Source organism: Clinocottus analis, unplaced genomic scaffold, assembly GCF_023055335.1.
Source record: "Clinocottus analis isolate CAN_PGR_092001 unplaced genomic scaffold, fCliAna1.0.p SCAF_4, whole genome shotgun sequence".
Lineage (NCBI taxonomy): Eukaryota > Metazoa > Chordata > Actinopteri > Perciformes > Cottidae > Clinocottus > Clinocottus analis.
In genome coordinates this window covers 4,885,439-4,904,968 of record NW_027176153.1, presented here as the reverse complement: position 1 = coordinate 4,904,968, position 19,530 = coordinate 4,885,439, and the positions used below count along the sequence as shown (strand labels likewise).

At 42.3% G+C, this 19,530-nt stretch overlaps 1 protein-coding gene across 1 annotated transcript; it reads left to right on the top strand.

Annotated features, from left to right (window-relative positions):
* Positions 1-407: 407 nt before the first annotated feature.
* On the top strand, positions 408-17,647 carry slc38a5b (solute carrier family 38 member 5b). The gene is made up of 16 exons (XM_068597127.1): positions 408-543; positions 6,273-6,421; positions 6,512-6,578; positions 7,210-7,325; positions 8,735-8,808; positions 8,941-9,033; positions 9,191-9,272; positions 10,921-11,003; positions 11,765-11,823; positions 12,853-12,969; positions 13,153-13,232; positions 13,683-13,783; positions 13,915-14,039; positions 15,669-15,813; positions 16,269-16,372; positions 16,970-17,647. The coding sequence occupies exons 2-16, from the start codon at positions 6,357-6,359 to the stop codon at positions 17,072-17,074; spliced, it is 1,416 nt and encodes a 471-aa protein (XP_068453228.1). The 5' UTR covers positions 408-543; positions 6,273-6,356; the 3' UTR covers positions 17,075-17,647.
* The last annotated feature ends 1,883 nt before the right edge of the window (positions 17,648-19,530 follow it).

The window sequence follows — 19,530 nt, the reverse complement described above, 5'->3', positions numbered from 1 at the left end:
TGATCTAACAGAGTGAGCTTCTTACAGTTTGCAGATATACAGAGGGCCTGCAGCAGCCAGGCTCTTATGTAACCCTGAGCTGATCACCTCACCATATGTGCACTGTTCCCACAACGCAGAGGCAGGGACTGGGAAGAGAGTTGAACATGAACAATTCAATAGGCCTAGTGTGTATGAGACGGCCATATAGAAGCCCGGAGAATTCCCCGCAGAGCAATCCATCACCAGAGTAGAAGCCTACAGTGCAAAAAGTCACAGTTAACTTGTTTTCTTTTTATGGAGAGTAAGAGGAGTGTCCTTGCACGTGACATCACACGAAACTTGAAACCGTCACTTTTAGCAGCCCTCCTACTCCCGGCCTGCTCCCACATTTGCTCCCCTCTCTTTAACCTCTCCCCGAGACACTGTGTGCTTCTCTGCAGGGCTCCAAAAACACGCCAGTGTGCCTATCCTCTGAGCCCAAACTACACCTCTGATCCCAGGATTCACCACACGGCTGCCCCTCTGCTTCAGCGTCTTGAGGGTCTGCTTCAGGAGGAACCGGTAAGTCCCTCACACCATTCTTAGGTGGAGCTGCTCTGCTGCCACGTGGGGTTGGCTACTTGAGGCAGATCTGCTCAGGAAGAGTGAGGACCCGAAGCAGAAGAGCAGAGCTCTGTTCAGCAGTGCTCAGAGGCTTCGGTTCTGAAAGTAGTTGGATACTCTGTTTCAACAGCTGTGCTCCAGATGTGGAACAATTCCAATAAGATCATAGTAACCCCACTCAAAGAAATGCACTTGAGAATGATTCAGAATGTTCTAATCCTTTAACAATTAATTACAATAAGTATTATTCTCCAAATGAATTATCAATGTACCTCTGGTACTGAAGTCAGAGATGCACTGCAGTAAAACTTTAATGCCATTTCAGCTTCTGACAGTTTCTAAGACTTTAAGTTATGAATGGTAAATGCCAGTTTCCATGAATAAATTATTTTAATATATATGTGTGTGTGTGTAAACTACTACACATAAAAGTAAAAAACAAAACAAAACAGGAGAAACACCCAAACATGAGCCTCAGCTGATGCTTGATGTCATACAGTAGAACTCCAATAGAGCACATGTTTTAAATGGACACATAAAAAAGGTGACAGTATTATATAAGATACACATCTACACAGTCCATGCTTGGAAAACAGGGCCGGGCCTAACTCAGGCACACATTGTACACTTTCTGTTCCCTCTGAGCTCGCTGTGTGACAGACTCTGTACCGTCCCGGTGAAGACTGTGTTTGTGTGCTGTGTTGTTGAAGGCTTGATTCTGTTTCTGCATTGTCACAAAGATTCATTATTTTCCCAAAAATTGTCTTAAAAGTCTTAATTTCAGAAAGGTGGGTTGAACAGAGAGAGTCCAACATGTTCCTTAAAGGAATTCAGCATTTGAGGAAACACGTATTTATTTTCTCTAGAACTGTGATATCCAGATGGATGTCACACTCACGAAACACAAATGGAAATGTGATAAACACAAAAGACATTAAAACATTACATTGTCGGGTACTATTAACTTTGGACAAATCCAGGCTATAAAGTTCATTCTGAACATCTGACTCTCAAAAAGAAAGCAAGGGTACTTTAAAAATGTCAAACTATTCCTTTGTGTCTTTGCCTACTCAACCTTTAGAATCTATTCAGCTCAGTGTATTTATGTCTGACGTGTGTTAAACCAGCTGGTTTCATAGTGGCTACGTTGGGTTAAACCCTCGTGTAGACGGTGTTGTAAGTCATACAGTTAGAATTCTACACTCACACACTCACAAGGTTTGGCCGTTTTTTTTTGTGTGTGGCATGAGTAAGACTTAACCGATGACCCAGTGTAAACACATGCAACACCACCAAGTCTAAAATAAAAGCTTCTGTTTACAACTGTAAATACATCTTTAGCCAAAAGAAATTGGCATCAAACTCTTTAATCTGATTGGTGCACAGGGTGGGTGGGTGTACCTGCATCACAATGAGGTGCATAGTATCAGGTGAGCATGTCACTTATCTGCTTAACTGTTTAGGACCTTTAAATTGGGATGTTTCCCTACATGGTTAAACTGATTGACTTATAAAAAGCAGGTTTAAACAACTTTTTGATCATGTGTGAATGTTGCTGAGCTACAAAAATGCATCACTCATCCAAGTTAATGATGTTGTGATGTGGTTGCAGTTCAAATTTAAGAACCTCGATCAGTGTCTTTATAACATATTGGAACACGTTTGAGAATTCTGCAAGAAGTGTCAAATTTAAACTTTTAAAGTAATGCTTTTGAGCACACAGACCTCATTCCAAAGTGAAGGTATCTAGAGGATGATGTGTTCTGATTGCCTTGTCACCTAAACTGTGAAACAACAGCGTGATACGTTCAAGCATATATCTTCGATTTCTATCTGTGAAACAAGAATACAAATATAATAATGCCAAAAGTGCATGCAAACATAAAATGTGTCTCTGTTTAGTGTCAGTATTTACAAATAGAGTCCATGTGACGACTACTGTACAAAATGTCAATGTCTGAGGAACCAGCGCTGCAGTGTTTGAACAGGAAGGTCATTCTCAGCTGTTATCAGTGTGTCTGTCGTTCATTAGGCCGACAGGGACGAGAGATCACAACTGGAACCGTTCAGACTTCACCCAGGCCACTTATCTTTAGAGACACGTTGCTTTCCACTGGGTATTAGGAAATACATTATTATTATAGATTATTATATAATATTGATTTTATGTTTATCTGACTTTTGTAAAATAACTAAATAGAAACCACTTGTTAATAATACAGTTTCCAGAAGTAGATTCCATACCAACTTTAGATTGAATAAAATCTTGTTAAAACACCAGGGCCAGGTTCATGCACCTGCTGCAGGTTTTTTGTACAGAAAGCTTATTACCAGGGGAAATATGGCCGGTACTCTACACATTGAAAGATTCAGTAACAGGGGACAGCATCTGCCGGCCAAAACCACGTACATCAATTACGATTGCATTTAGAGACTAGCTGGTTAAAATAGTGGAGCATTTAGCAGTTAGAGACAGATAGTTCCTCAGGAATTTGTGGAGACCAAAGTCAGAGCTAAACTAGAGAGATTTCTGGATTAACATTTATCAGGTGACACATATCCTAATGAATCATGGTGTAGCTTCATAATTGCCTTATGATGGCACTGATACTACAAACATCAGCAACTCTACCTACAGCTTCGAGTTATCTCTCGTGATTAGATTTGTATGTAAGGGGGCACAACAACAATGCTTAAAAAAACTAAACTAATAATAGTTCTACATTTGCTGGTCGAACAATAGACTAGGCAAGCTCAAATCGTGGCACCGCACTGGCATCTACGAGATGCGCTGGCATCTACGAGGCGATGCGCCGGCATCTGCGAGGAAATACCACGGCATCTGAGGTGGGAACTGGAATTAGGAGAGCAGGGCGTAGAAGTTATTCCTCTCTTCCATTGAAGAATCTGCAAGGTTCTTCTGCAGGTTAAAGTTGGCGGAGTACGGGGCAAGTTATCCACCAGTAGAGCAAGCTCAAATCAAGCTCAAATCGTGTCACCGGCACCTCATAGAGGCATATTCGGTTGTACGTCATGGCACATGCATCTCTGACATGCCTCGGCATCTGTAGTGGGAACCAGAAGTGCCGCTACGTAATTAGTGGCATCTGAGGTGACGTGCTGCGCCGTGCAATGAAGTGCAGGTGCCACGATTTGAGCTTGCTCTTACTGGCGGATAACTTCCCCCATACGCCAACTTTAACTTGCAGAAGCAAGATTCACAGAACTTGCGGATTCTTCAGTGGAAGAGAGGAACAACTTCTACGCCCTGCTCTCCTATTCAAGTCGACAAGTGCAGCAAGACCACAGCCTTTTAACAGAGATTATCTATTCTGTTCATTTTTTCCAAAGACAGTTTAAAACCAGTATGTCTCAAATGTATAGAGACCCTGGCAAATCCCAGTCTGGGTAGGCCAGGATTGGGTGGACTCATTAGCCTGTCAACCAGGCGAGACTCCACGGCACTGTGTTCCAGTCTCCACTGGACAAGTACTTTAATTGAAAGCTGACCACTATTGGTGGCCCTTGCCATGTTCTTGTTGGATTTCTGTTTGACTCTTTAGGACTCTCTATTAGCTGAAGAGAGCTCGGACCTAAACTCTGACATGAACCACTGGAGACGAGTAGGGTGACATGGATTTTTTCATCCGACCACAGCTGAACCACCGGTTCTGGACATATTTCTTTACCTCTTTGTACAAGGGCTTGGAAACTGAATTGTAGGATGTTTTGTCATTTAAAAAGAATATAAATTATCATTTATTAACCCCCTTGGGGAGATTGGTGTCTGCATTTAACCTATCCTAAGTAATGAAGGAGCAGTGTGCTGCCGTGAGGCACCAAGGGAGCAAGTGGGGGTTCAGGGTCTTGCTCAACGACACTGAGACATGCAAATTATGTGGAGACCAGGGATCGAACCGAATACCTTGTGGTTTCAGAACAACCACTCTTCCCATGAGCTACAGCCTCGCCACATTTAGATGGATTTTCAGGTGCAAGTTTGGAATGCAACTAATGTCCGAATAGTCCCTGGCAAAGACATCTGTTTCTTTGTACAACATGTCTCAGACTATCTTTTGTTCCTCCTCCTCCAGGTGTGACATATCAACAGGTGGGTGCCATCTCTGTTTGGACTCCCCTTTCACTCGTTCTCTCTGCTGAGTATGTGTTTACAGTAGGATGGGACATTAGCTCTGAACCACCTGGGAAACAGTTTACTGTCCTCTTTGTGAGACAGATATCTTGTTTAGGGGGGTTCCGAATAGGGATTTTATTTATTTATTTATTTGTGTGGACCCTCTATTCAATTAGTGGAACATCTACTAAAGCTGGAAACAGCTCAAACCCTTCAGCATTGTCCCGCCCCCTGGGCCATTTCATGACTCGACACCTCACCTCACAAATCTGCCCTGCAGGACTAGTTACACCTCTCTTTCCTGTCCGCATGGCATGATCACTTACAAGAACATGGCCACCATAATCATTTTTCTATAGCTTCTACAACGTTACGCACACACACACACACACACACACACACACACACACACACACATGATTGTTTGTTGCTTTCAGGTAGTATGCTTGTGATTGGATAACTATTTTGACTTATTGTTTTTTGTCTCTTCATTGGGACATCCAGACACGTGGCGTGCCCAAACACACTCTTCATGTGTCTGTTTGGCTCACATGTGAACTTTGATACTGATGACATGGGGTTGAATGTAGTAACAGGCAAACACCACAACAGGTTTGTTCCACAGGCCGTCAGACACATAATGTACAGAACAACCACTCTGTAAAAGCCCTGTTAAACTCAGTAAAATATATGTCATAATAATATAATATCCACTGTACCTGTAAATTCTCTTTATGTATATATATATATAATGCATGTAACATTAAATGTAAGGTGTACATGTACATATCATCACTGTCAAATATTAATCTAAACATATATTCGATTTACTCTTGTATGTCCAGATGAGTCCTCATTCTATTTATTCTTGCACCCTTTGCATGAACCGGAACACTATTGTCCGAGTACATTGTGTTTTTCTTTCTTTTACTTTTTATGAAATTGATACTTGTAGATAGTTGTGAAATGTTTTACCATTCTTTAGTTTTGTTGTACTTGTTTTTAACTGTAGGTCTATTTCTGTGTGTGCAGTGAGAGTAACAAAAACCAGAGACAGAGACCTTGAATTAATATATACTCTTTAGCAATAATATTCCATATCCAAATCAGGGAATGTAAGGATAGATGGTGTAATATATTCTACAGACTGTAAAGACCATCTCTTTGATTTCAGATTTCATGAAATAAAGTTGTCTTGACTTGAAATGGAACCTTCAGCATACGTTATAGTCAATAATGTTGGGTGTCTGGTTCTAGGTCCAGGTCTGGTTTTGACAAACACTAATTTAAACACGCCTATTATTTTTTCACTGTGGACCAAAACCAGAGTGGCTGAAAATAAACAGTAGCAGTCCCCACCCAGTCATGTATCACAAGGTTTTCAACTGTAGTGGCTGAACACGCGCAACACATTTTTTAGTTCCAGCTAAAGCTTTTGTTAAGCAGTTCACATGTTGATGAGGTCAGTTTTCTACAGTCAGTATGACACGAAACATTCTGCATGAGCTGCTTAACAAGATGCTTGAGTGACGCTTTGTTTCTTCTTTTGCAGATTTCCTCTTTCAATCCCCGTTCCTTCTTTAACAAAATGCCAACTATCTGACGGACTCAGTCCACCTATGTCCCTGTCATAAGTATGGAGCTGCAGAAGCTAACGAATGGAAATCACCACCATGACGCTGCTGGGCCTGTGGAGGGAGGGTATGCTTACTGACTCGCTGTGAACACTTGCTCACCCAACGATGTTCATATCACCTCAAGTTGTTTTTTGGTTTCTGATGGATATTACAGAGTCGCACCAGAGGAAGAAAAGTTCCTGCAGCAGAGTGATGGATCAAAGACTCCTCAGTTCACAGACGTGAGTACGAGGCCATGCATGAGTCCATTTACACAGTTGAATGCAGAAATGTCCTCTGTCCTCTGTCTTCTGTCTTCTGTGTTCTGTTCTCTGTCCTCTGCCCTCTGTCTATTGTCCTTCTGTCCTCTGTCCTCCATTTCTGCCAATTAATCGCCCGAAGTGTTACACAATGTTTATTTAAGAGTAGTTATCTTTTTCAATGAATTCAACTTTATTCAACCTTGTTCATATTGTAGTATGTGCTGTGTCATCAACATATCAAATAGTACATTTTGTAGTATTCTACGATCACCATATTTACCTAATATTCTGTGTTTAATTGTTAACTATGTGTTTGTTTTTCTACCATTCACATATTGCAGCAATAAGTCACCTTAACTGTTGTTTACATAATAATAATAATAATAATAATAATAATAATAATAATAATAATAATAATAATAATAATAAAACAGACAGCACTGATTACTCTTCAAAATAGAACAATAATATACAAGATGTGCATGTCAAAGAATGTTGTAGAGGACATTGTAGCAGGATTTATGTGTTTTCACTACACACTAATATACATGAATTGTGTTGTCAAAAATTGCATCGTTATTGTTTCTTAGAAGTCTTGCATCTTTTCCAGTTTGAGGGTAAAACCTCCATTGGGATGTCCGTCTTCAACCTGAGCAATGCCATCATGGGCAGCGGCATTCTGGGTCTGTCGTACGCCATGTCCAACACCGGCATCGTCCTTTTCCTGTAAGTACCGCAAATATACACACTTTGGGACAGAGAGTTCAACTGAACGTGGTGCACACACCCACACACATTCTGTAGCTTAGTGGTTCCCTGAGAATGTCTGTCAGTAGACAAACAGACACGAAAGGTGACATGGTCTATATGACGAAACTACGAGAACGAGAGGGTTGGATTTAAGGAGCTGAAAGAGGTTGAGGGAGGAAAGGATGTGGGGATGAAGGGATGTAGAGGAGCAGGAACAAGAAGGGTGGAAAGAGGAGTGCGATGAGAGACCGCTGGCGTCCGGTGACTAGAGGTTTTTGTGGGGGTGGAGACTCGTGGCTGGGGGCCGTCTCTTCAGTGGTGGTGTTTCTAAACGAATACAAATATGATTGATAACTTTGAATCCTGCACGCAAGATCTCTCCCTCGTGCTGCTTCTCTGGCCTTGTGTTTCTGACCTACGATGCACCAACATGCTGAAGATTCATTCCTGGAACTATTTAGAGCAAGAGACACTAAAAGAAAAGACTCTGAGGACAAGGACAACATTTCAGTCATGTAATAAAATAGGCTTATGTAGAAATATCTTAGGTCTAAAAATCGAAATTAAATTTAGATTTAAACGTCAAAAATGTGCTTCACAATCTTTCCTGTGGCTTCTCAAACTCTCAGCTGCTGAACAGTGCATAAATGTGTTGATCTAAATTTTATGTAACAATCTACAATTTGACAATTTATGTCAATCAACCTCTGATCCTCTGCTTGTAAGACGGACATGCAAACCATTGATCCACAGACGCAATTGATGTGAGCACTGATATTATTGCCTTGGAAGTTGTTAAACATGGATTACGTCATGAAAGTGGCGTCACAAACGTGTCACAAAGTAGAGAATCTGCAGAGGAGAGCCCAGGCAGATACACAGAGGGCTGATGTCTGAATCTTTGGTCTTTACGTTTCTAGGTAATTGTTGAAAGACCTTAAATCAGAGTTTATCATCTAAAAACCTTCACCAATGATTTAAACATAGAGAAACATTATCGTTAATTATGCGTCATTATTCTGGGATTTCACTGGTCCCGCCCACTTGAGATCAAAACGGGCAGCATGTGGCCCCTCCACTAAAAGCAGTTTAACACCCCTGTTCTACGAGATTAGTTGTAGACAGACATAGAATTGCACGCTCACTTGCATACTCACATGCACACATGAACAATGTTATTATCTCCTGGCAGAGATAATAAGCATGCTGCTCATTTCCAATGTGTGCTCCTATTGAAATGGCACCATGTTGATGGTTCAGGGCCGGTTCAGCCTTTAACTCCAAATGACGTTGCCTTTCAATTGGGGTGCAGAGAGAGAGAGAAACTAATGTATGAACGGTATTTGTATTACAGTGTATGGTATAACACTGTTTGTGTTATTCAGGATCCTGCTGACATGTATCGCCGGTCTGTCCTGTTATTCCGTCCATCTGCTGCTACGCAGCGCTGGAGTTGTGGGTGAGGCTTTATAAATGTGGAACATATTCAGAAATCCCCTCTCTTGCGTCAGAGGCCAAGTCCCCGAGCAGTGCTGTACATATGTCACAATGTCCGCAGTCAGTTAACAGGGTTCCTTGTTGCTCTCTTCAGGTATTCGAGCCTACGAGCAGCTTGGGATGAGAGCTTTTGGTCATCCAGGGAAGATCATAGCAGCTGTCATCATCACACTACATAACATTGGAGGTAAGACTCCTGTATATATGTAACTGTCATTGAGTAGGTGGGGATCAAACATCATAAGGGAACCAGATGTTGTTTTATTGGAGCATGTAAAGACATGTGGCCATGTGCACTATCAAACAGTCTTTCTTCAGGCTGTCTATGTTTTCCTCCCCTGCAGCCATGTCCAGCTACCTGTTCATAGTCAAGTCTGAGTTACCGCTGGTCATCCAAGCTTTTCTTGGCCAGTCGTCCAGCTCTGAGTGAGTACAGCTCAATTTTTTGAAATCAACAAATTGCATTCAATATCAGCTTCATCTGCGTGCGCCCATTCCAGACATCTGTTCAACAGAAAAGATGAAAGAGAAAAAACAACAATGTGCCCGTCTCTCTGTATGTTTTGTCAACCCTACTCACTCTCTCATATTTCACAAATATATAGTTTATAAAGTAAATTATGCATTTGTGGGGAACTATCTTTAGCAGCGGATTGCTCCACATTTGTTTCTATAATGACAAGTTCAGTCAGCCAACTTACATATAATCATAGACTATATGTAAGAAGTAGACGTAGTCACTGCTACATCACCCATTGGTTTGTGGACAATGGTTTGGAAGCTTTGAGTTTGGCCGTCACCATCTTTTCTTGCAACCAGAGGTGACAGAGGTACAACCCAACAATCATTACGAGATTTTTAGGCGACCAAAATGTTAAGATAAACTTTCATCTCGTGGAAACACACAAAGAATGGGTTAAATATCTCAAATAAAACATAATCCCAGACACCTCCCAGACTGGAGAAGACCTGTCAGTCACAAGGTAGCACCGCCCTAAAGCATCCCCTGCTGTTTGACTCTAAATGACCATAATTTACTAAATGCACATCATGCTGTACTGAAGAAGACTCAAAACTAGAGATTGAGACATAAACTCATGTGTACAATGTTTACTGAGGGAATAAATCAATAGAGAAGTAGAGTTGTGGCTCAGGAAGCACTATGAAGCGCAGCAGCAGGTGACGGCATACGTAGCTTTCAGGTGAGCGGTAAGTAGAGCGCCTCATGAGCAAAAGGGTGCTTTAAATATATATAGTTAGAGGAGAATGTCACGTGAACAGCAGCGGACTTGACTGTCGAGCTCACAGGCTTCCCCTCGCTTCCTGCAGCCGGATGGTGTATGAAGGACTGAGTCAACATACGCTACATTGTGTGTTCACGGGGTGAAGGATCCTGGCAGTGCAGCCACATAATGGAGTTATGTGCCGTAAGACGTAACAGGCTTTGATAGACACACAATACTTGTTAGTAGATACATTCATGGTGGCTTGAGTCTGAGCATGAGAGATCTTATTAACATATTACAGATTATCTTTAGCCTTATCCTTTAACATTTGTAGAAATAGATATTACATTCTGCAAGCATACAGTCTGAAGAACATCTCTGTGGGCCTAAAGACTGTGTGCAGCATCTCCTGCCCTTAGGGGAGACTTAGCTCATGTCACATGTATTTGAGGTGTACTCTGGAGCAACATAATTCTGAGATATAGATAGCTTGTAGCTCAACTTGTGTTGGACACCTTGTTGTTATCTCATCAGGAACAATACGGTGACCCTCTCCTGCATCTTGGGTTCTGAAAAATAATGCTAAACCTCAGTACTAAACTCAATGGACCAAAGAAGTATGTGAACAATGACTCTTGTGTATGACTTGGTGTATCACAACATCACAAGGCTGCACTTGACCTCTCAATGCAGTTTGAGTCTTTTTCACATGTTTGTTTTTCTGTGTGTGTGTGTGTGTGTGTGTGTGTGTGTGTGTGTGTGTGTGTGTGTGTGTGTGTGTGTGTGTGTGTGTGTGTGTGTGTGTGTGTGTGTGTGTGTGTGTGTGTGTGTGTCTTGTGGCCTTCCAGCGATTGGTTCATGAATGGAAACTACCTGATCATCATCGTCACTGTCTGCGTGATCCTCCCACTGGCCCTGATGAAACACCTGGGTATGATCATACTCAATATCTCCTCAGTTGTGCTTTTGACAAAGTCATTGATTATTTCAAGAGAACCTAACCCCTTTGTTCTCTGATGTAACCTAAACTTAACACAACCTTCACAACTTTGTCTTTGTCTGGATGTGCGTTGTGTCACTTTGTGGTGTGTTGCTGTGGCGTCTGGTGAACGAGAGCCCGTGTTCACGTGCGACGAAAACATACTTTATCAGAGTTATTATCCCGTTAACTGTCAAAATATTCTAAAATAAAATACTTTTATTGCATCACAGATTTGTTTTGTAGTGAACATTATTTTAGTTACAAACAAAAAAAACAATCATGAATAAAGAAATCGTAAATTCATGAAATAACGCGACAATAAAAAACTCCTAATGCGAGTTTTCTTTCATACATGACAATTTCTGTATTTTTAAATCATGCTCTATTTTCTACTTCTCTACCATTGGCACTGTCAAGATTATCACTTCACAATTAGTGTGGCCAAAATGATTCAAAAAATCACACAGCACATACATCAAATCTGTTTTTTGTAACAGATTGCCTAATCATTTAATTTATGTAGTATAGCCCAAATGTGCCTCAGAAGGACAGAAAAGGCTCCTCAAAAAACCCTTTGACAGGGAGAAAAGGGAAGAAGCCTTCAGGAGAGCAACAGAGGAGGATCTTCTATCAGGATGGGCAGAAGCAATGTCATGTGACCAGAATGTGTAGTCTCGGTGTGTCTGAGGTTGTCTTCTTGCGTCCTGCAGGGTATCTTGGTTATACCAGCGGCTTCTCTCTGTCCTGCATGGTCTTCTTCCTCTCGTCGGTGAGTCTGTGGGTCTCGCATTACTTTCTGGCCGTTGTCTCGGCACAGATGGTTCGAGAGAAATGTTCCGGGATCGTGTGTGGTTGTTGCCACCATCACTGTGACACTAAACCATTTATAACACTATATGTATCCTGTTAAAGTTATACTTCAATTCAATTCAGAACATTTTATACAGCCCAAAATCACAAAAACAAATTTGCCTCGTGAGGTCCTGGGACAACCCTGTCCCAGGACCAGGAAAAACTCCCCAAAGAATAGTACAAACCTTTCAGGGGACAAAAGAAAGAAGCCTCCAGGAGAGCAACAGAGGAGGATCCTTCTCCCCGGATGGACAGAAGCAATAGATGTCATGTGACCAGACGGAACAACGTTATTGTTAATACAAAATAATCATTTAATATATCATTATTCATTATTATTATCATTAATATTAATAATAAATGTACAAACCTTTAAATGTAATTCTGTGTATTATAACAATATTCACAAGTAGCTTTCTACCTGCTGAACAAATATTTCCCTCTCGAGTTGTTCATCCAAATTAATTGTTATTCTGTGAGCTGGATGCATAAAAAAAGGTTTGCTACTAAACAACAACTTCATGAAGGGAATCATTTCAAACACGTACTCAAATGCTTGTATAACTGATGTCTACTGATGTCCTTATCTAGAAAACTCACAATCGATCATTCAACTTTCAAGTTATTCTGTTGGAATACATTGTTTTGGAGAAAAATGAGACAATCCTGACAACTGTACAGTAATGGTGTCAGCTAGTCCTGCTGGCGGCTCCAGCTGTGGACAGCTGCTGCAGTGCTGCCTTTAGGAAGGCAAACAGTAGCTGCTGGAGACAGACACATGCAGAGAACAAAAGGAACTAAAGCAACATGTTTTGGAAAGATTCCAAAATAGATCTTGTTTTGAAGGAAGAGGTTTAACCAGCTTCAGGCTCTGGTCCGCGTTATGGAAGGCAGGAAAGGGAGCATTTGTTCTCCCTCCTCAATCTCTCTTTCTCTGTTCCATCAGGTTATCTACAAGAAATTCAACATTGCTTGCCCTCTGGAAGTGTTTGGGAACTACTCTGTGAATGCGGCCGTCTCAGAGGACTCGTGCACTACCAAATTGTTCACCATCAACCAAGAGGTCAGAGAGCAACTCCCTTCATGCACACACTTAAATTACCATTTGCATTTTAAGTGTTCATTTACGGCGGTGTGCCCTGAAGGAACTATTTGTGGGCACATCCTATTACGCATACACGGCTGGGCACGGCGCATGCGCTTCCTGGAAAGCCACCTAGTGATTTGACTCTGACTTGACTTGCAGACGGCGTACACCATCCCCATCCTGGCTTTTGCTTTTGTATGTCATCCTGAAGTGCTTCCCATCTACACTGAACTGAGCAAGTAAGACGCGCACATTGATACGTTCCACATTCCTCACAGACAGTACGCAGCACACTTACACAGCACCCGTGAAAAAACTTTCTTGACTGTAACATAAAGACAGAATGGAACTTTGGTGCTTGCCCATTCTTGCTTTATCACACAAAAAAACTAAAATATTACCCAAACTTGCCGCTTAAGTCGTATAATAAAAATATAATGAAATCTGGGAAAATGGCAACATTGCTAAAAAAAAAGTCAGATGGTTCCAGAAACACGAGCAGCAGTTTATCTAAACCAGTGAGAGTACTTCAAATCTCTAACTTGGGTGTTTGTTTCCCACCTTCCAACTGTATCTTTAAATATCACCCTCGAGAGAAAAAAAAAACCCCTGTAGCAATAGCCCTGCTTCTCTCTCTTGAATGTGTGTGCTGTATTGCTACAATCATCTGCCATCTTGTTTCCCAAAAGCCCAACCAAGAGAAGAATGCAGAATATTGGCAACGTGTCCATCCTGGGCATGTTCATCATGTACTCCTTCACCGCCACATTCGGCTATCTGACCTTCTACGGTGAGAGCAACGTCTCTTTAGGTCAGCTGTACGATGAAGTCCAGTCTAATGACAGTGAGGACTCACAGGTTGTGTGTGTGTGTGTGTGTGTGTGTGTGTGTGTGTGTGTGTGTGTGTGTGTGTGTGTGCAGAGAACACAGAAGCAGAGCTCCTCCATACCTACAGTAAGGTGGACCCTCTGGACTCTCTGATCCTGTGTGTGCGTCTGGCCGTCCTGGTGGCCGTCACCCTGACTGTTCCCGTGGTCTTGTTTCCTGTGAGCACACATTCAGCTGACATACTCTCTGACACCCACCTGAAAAGCCTGTGCCTTTTTTTTTTTTTTTTACATTACGTACAGAAGTGAGGTGTAATCCTCTCTTCTCAACCATGTAAAGGCTAGACTCTAAGGGAGGCCAGAACATTTAGAGGAGGTGGACATGATTCAGTATGATGTACATTTCAGCACTAATTCAGGGAGTACAACAACATGGATATGTCCACATCCATCAACCTTCCGGAGATGTTTCATATTTAAAGACTACCAGAAAAGGAAGGGAGTGTAGCCATTAAGCTGCTGGAAGGCTTTTAATGTGAAACATCTGTGCAGGAAGATACTGCTCTCGTTCACTAGAAGTGAATGCTTCATGTGTTGAAGCTGCATTTTCTCTTCAGACCATCAGGGAGCGACTCCTCTGGGTGTATAGAAGTCTGTGCTTTATGTGTTAAAGCTGCATTCTCTCTCGATACCACCAGGGAGCGACTCCTCTGGTTGTATAGAAGTCTGTGCTTTATGTGTTAAAGCTGCATTCTCTCTCGATACCACCAGGGAGCGACTCCTCTGGTTGTATAGAAGTCTATGCTTTATGTGTTAAAGCTGCATTCTCTCTCCAGACCACCAGGGAGCAACTCCTCTGGTTGTATAGAAGTCTATGCTTTATGTGTTAAAGCTGCATTCTCTCTCGATACCACCAGGGAGCAACTCCTCTGGTTGTGTAGAAGTCTATGATTCATGTGTTAAAGCTGCATTCTCTCTCCAGACCACTAGCGGGCGACTATATAAGTCGATATAAATGACTCTACTTCTCTCTTGATGTATTCCCTCAGTAAACATCGTAAACATGGGTTTATGTCTCAATCTCTAGTTTCAAGTCTTCTTCACTACAACATGTTGTTTATTTAGTAAATGATGGTCATTTAGAGTCAAACAGACCTTAAAGCAGGGTGTGCTTTAGAGCGGGGCTACAAGGTGATTGACAGGTCCCTACCATACCAGAGCGTACACGCTCTGTCACTCCGCAACTATTCACATACGGTCACTTCCGTTTGCTGTTTGCAAAAAAGCTAAGATGGTGGCGGCCAAAACGTTGAACTTAAGGCTTCAAAACGGCATTCCACAAACCAATGGGTCACCAGGACTATGTTTACTTCTTAAATAGGCTGTGATTTTGACATGGTAGAAAAGCACAGGTGTATTTAATAACATTGATGACAGTGGCATTCTACTTGGTCACTGGGATAGTTTACTGGGACACTTACGGGAACTGAGCCACCGTTAATGGTATTCATTTCAACTGCCTTTAAGGTGTAAAATCTGAAATCTAATTAAAGATTTGTTGCATTAAAGTAATATCAGAATCATTGTACAGCTAAAATACAAGATTTAAAAAATCTATTGAAATCTTTTGTTGTCATTAAGAGATAAGTCATAATTATGAGATTTGGAAGCCATAATTACAACAGCCTTATGTATTTATTTGGTGAATGGTATGCACTGGATTCTGCTGCTTGTATTACCAGCAACATGTCTAATAATCCTGATGACTCATCATGAGTGATATGTAATATTCCCCTGCGGTTGTACTGTTTGAGCAGCACTATGCGTCCTGACGTGTGTTTCCTTCAGATCCGGCGGGCCCTCCTGCAGCTGCTGTTTCCAGGGAAGCCCTTCCACTGGCTTCGTCACATTGCCATCGCCATGTGTCTGCTCTTCACCGTCAACCTGCTCGTCATCCTCGTTCCAAACATTCGAGACATCTTCGGCATCACTGGTGGGTTCTTGTCTGGCTTCTTTGGTTTAAAAACAACGAGTACACGAGTACGGAGTTAACCGTCAAGTGAGGATACATCATTTTTACTGATAGGTAAATGTAGAGGACTAATAAAGTCAGATACATAATTCAGTAATATCAGTCACACAGCAATAACTATCTGGAGTCTGCAAACAGCAGACATTAGCCTCCATAAGCTACTAGTCATACCTGACCAAGTAAGACTAGCAGGGTGTGTTTTATTTGTTGTAAGCAGAGAATTGTGTTATCTCTTCTTTCAAAAGAGATATAGTATCACTGTAAGTTAAAAGCCCAAAAGGCCAAACCGAGAACAAATCATTCCACAGTGGCCGGAGCACAGATTCACTTTGGCTCGCTCTTTACAGGCAACAGCTTTATCTGACATTAATTCGGTTTTGCAAGGAAATGATTTATTGTGCCTCCTCTGTGTCTAGGGGCAACCACTGCTCCCAGTCTGATCTTCATCCTTCCTGGACTCTTCTACATTCGCATCATCCCCACTGACCAGGAGCCCATGAGCTCAAGACCAAAGATTCAGGTAGGTGTAACCTCCCTCTGAGGGAGGAGGCGGGGAAGGGTGGTGGGGGGGGGGCAGCAACAATTAAGACGGAGGTTCTGGTTCCTGCACCTGGTGATGTGGTCCCAATAAGCAGAGCATCAGTCCTCTGTGCTGTCCACCTCAACCTGCCTTATCGGGGGAATAGTTCCTTTGTGGTTTGACCACATGTCGCTATAGACGGTCTCACATCACCCCCATACTCATGTCTCTATAAACGGTCTCACATCACCCCCATACTCATGTCTCTATAGACGGTCTCACATCACCCCATACTCATGTCTCTATAGACGGTCTCACATCACCCCCATACTCATGTCTCTATAGACGTCCTTACATCACCCCCATACTCATGTCTCTATAGACGGTCTCACATCACCCCATACTCATGTCTCTATAGACGTCCCTACATCACCCCCATAATCATGTCTCCATAGACAATCTATATTCATGCTCTATGCCTGCTTTTAATCTGCTTTTAACATGTGATATGAACACATTCCACCTACTTCCTGAAGAGAAGGAAAGGCTGAGTGGGCCTGATGGTTCTACGTTGACGGCTCTTCTTTGGGTTTTCAGGCTGCGTGTTTCACAGCGCTGGGCTTCATATTCATGACCATGAGCATGACGTTTATCGGACTTGACTGGATGAGTGGAGAAAAGCGAAATCTGGGCGGCCACTAAAGTGCCACCCCCAAAGCCCAGCAGCCCGATGCTGCCCCCCCCTCCTCCAGGCCTTTGGCCAGGAAGCAAGACCCCACCTCCTGCCAGAAGGCTCAGGGCCTTTGTTGGACTGCTTCTATACATTATACGGACACGCCAGTCCTCCAGTGATGAGAGGAGCCCGTCTCCGCCTGTGACCACCTGCAGGTTGACATATACAGCATCCGTCCCAGGTGGGGTTTAGCTGCTCTCCATGAAGAGCTGACACAATGTTAATCATGAAAGCCCTTTAATCATTAAAAACATCTTTAATTTCGACTGACATTTATTTGATACGTCCTTGAGGAAATTGCTATTCAAAAATAGATCCCATCCTAGTTTTATCATTGTAGTGCAATTAGTTCTGTTCATCTGACCGTATGAGGTTATTATGCAAATGGTTAATAGCAGTATTTGGCAAATTGTTAAAATGATTTTGGTTTCCATTAGCCATCGTCAGACATGATCTGTATGCAACTGTGAACCAATTTATTTTGAAATGAATTTGTGAATTTATTCTGGATAGCATATGTGGATATTGTTTAATAAAAATTCCCAAAGGATTTATTGTTTCATACTGTATATTGCTTCAATATCAGTATATTGTATTATAATGTTTGAACTGTATGATGGTAATCACATTGCATAGGATTTGAATATACATTAAAAAAATACATTTTGTTTCACATGCGTTCAAATTTAGAATTCTTTATCAGGTAGTATGGAATAATATTCCATGTCTCTACTCTGCTGGGTGTATCAGGGAACAACTGTTTCCTATTGCCATCACGACTTGTTGTGCTTGGCTCGTGAATGATTCACCCTGAGTCCTGCAGGCCTCGTGCACCAGAATGAGCCGTTAGCATGCCAATTTATTGGTGCGCCGTGTAAATTGCTACACCGAGGCAACTCGCTGTCTCTGGCTCCTCCCACTGTGCGGAACGTTCCATCCTGTCTCCTTTTCAACCGTTGGACCAAGTGGGTTCAAAATGGTGTCCGTGAAGACAGCGGTTTTGCTTGCCGTAGCCTAGACAAAGCGCTGTGATTGGTGTGATCCATGATCCCGTGCATTAGGCATGTGTACAGATTGATACAGTATGCAGCAGAACCTCACTTTCATCCTGAAGGATAGCGTTGTGCAACCCCATAGAACACTTTCTCCTCTGAGGAGTCCATTTTATCTGAACAAAACTCAAGGTTTAAGGCAGGGTGACCAGTTATTTGTGTCTTGGCCAAGCCCCACATGTAAAAGCCCGTGTCACTGACAGTAGGGGCTATTGACCTGGCTACATTTGATAGATTTTATAAGTTGAATATCACGGCACAAACTTCATTCCCCAGTGTGAGTTCCTTTTAGAGCATAGCTCCTGCCTTGTGAAGTTACACTGGGACAGTCGCCTTCTTCACTGGCATGTCTGGCAACCGGTAGTCATTATTTTTTCCCATCGTAAGTCATGAAACAAATGCTACAAATGTTATGAAAGACAACTTCAGGGTATGGATATAACCCCAGTTCTCTGAGGAGGAGCATGAGTCTCACCAAACTGCCCTCCTTGCTATGGAAGCGAGGAAGAGGTGAGCTGGCTTTGAATGAGAGCTGACACACACAATACATAAAATAATACTTTAATTTCATAAAGCACTTTTTTTTCATGCAGAAAGCCTTCCCATAGCAAGTCTCACTCATGTTTATATCCATAGCCTTAGGTATGAGGTGAGCTTGCCGTTTGAGGTAGAGCTGAGGGAGTGGTAGCAGAGGTTTACTACTCCCTCTGCCTCAATGCAATGGACAACAGTCACCTACCATATCCAAATCTGATGGAAACCTGACCAGCACGAACCCAGAGAAAGATAGATGGTTTTAAATGTTTGCAGAGGAGTGATTTCACTTGTGTGTGTCATTTCGGCGGCAGTTGCAGTGCAGTATTCCGATGCATTGCCCAAATAATGTGTTTCATTTTTGTGTGGGGCTGTCAAGTGCCTACACCTGTTTTGGGCCCATGTGGGAGGCGCTGAAGGAGAGGACTTTTTCTTCGTGTGCACAGTACAAACAGTCTCTGTTCTAAATGCTCACATCTGAGACGAGGTCTATTACAGTATCAGTATTTGCTTCTGGAGAGTGGAACTCATCCAGTTTATGAATGGCAAATACCAGTAAAACAGCAGATGTATACAACGTAGAAAAGCAATATGACACGTTTAGTGAGTTGGATAGCAACGGTCAGTCGAATTGTCCATGTCCATATCCAAGTCCATGTCGAATTGTTGCCCTCAAGTGAGACACTGAACCCCAAATTGCTCCCATTGGCCGGGCCAGCACCCTGCATGGCACACAATGCAACACATTCTAGACGCTCTTGGTCCACTCATGTCAGAAAGGTGCTGCTCCATTTCTAATCCAAGCATTTATCCATTTACCACTTGGTTCATGCTGCTAG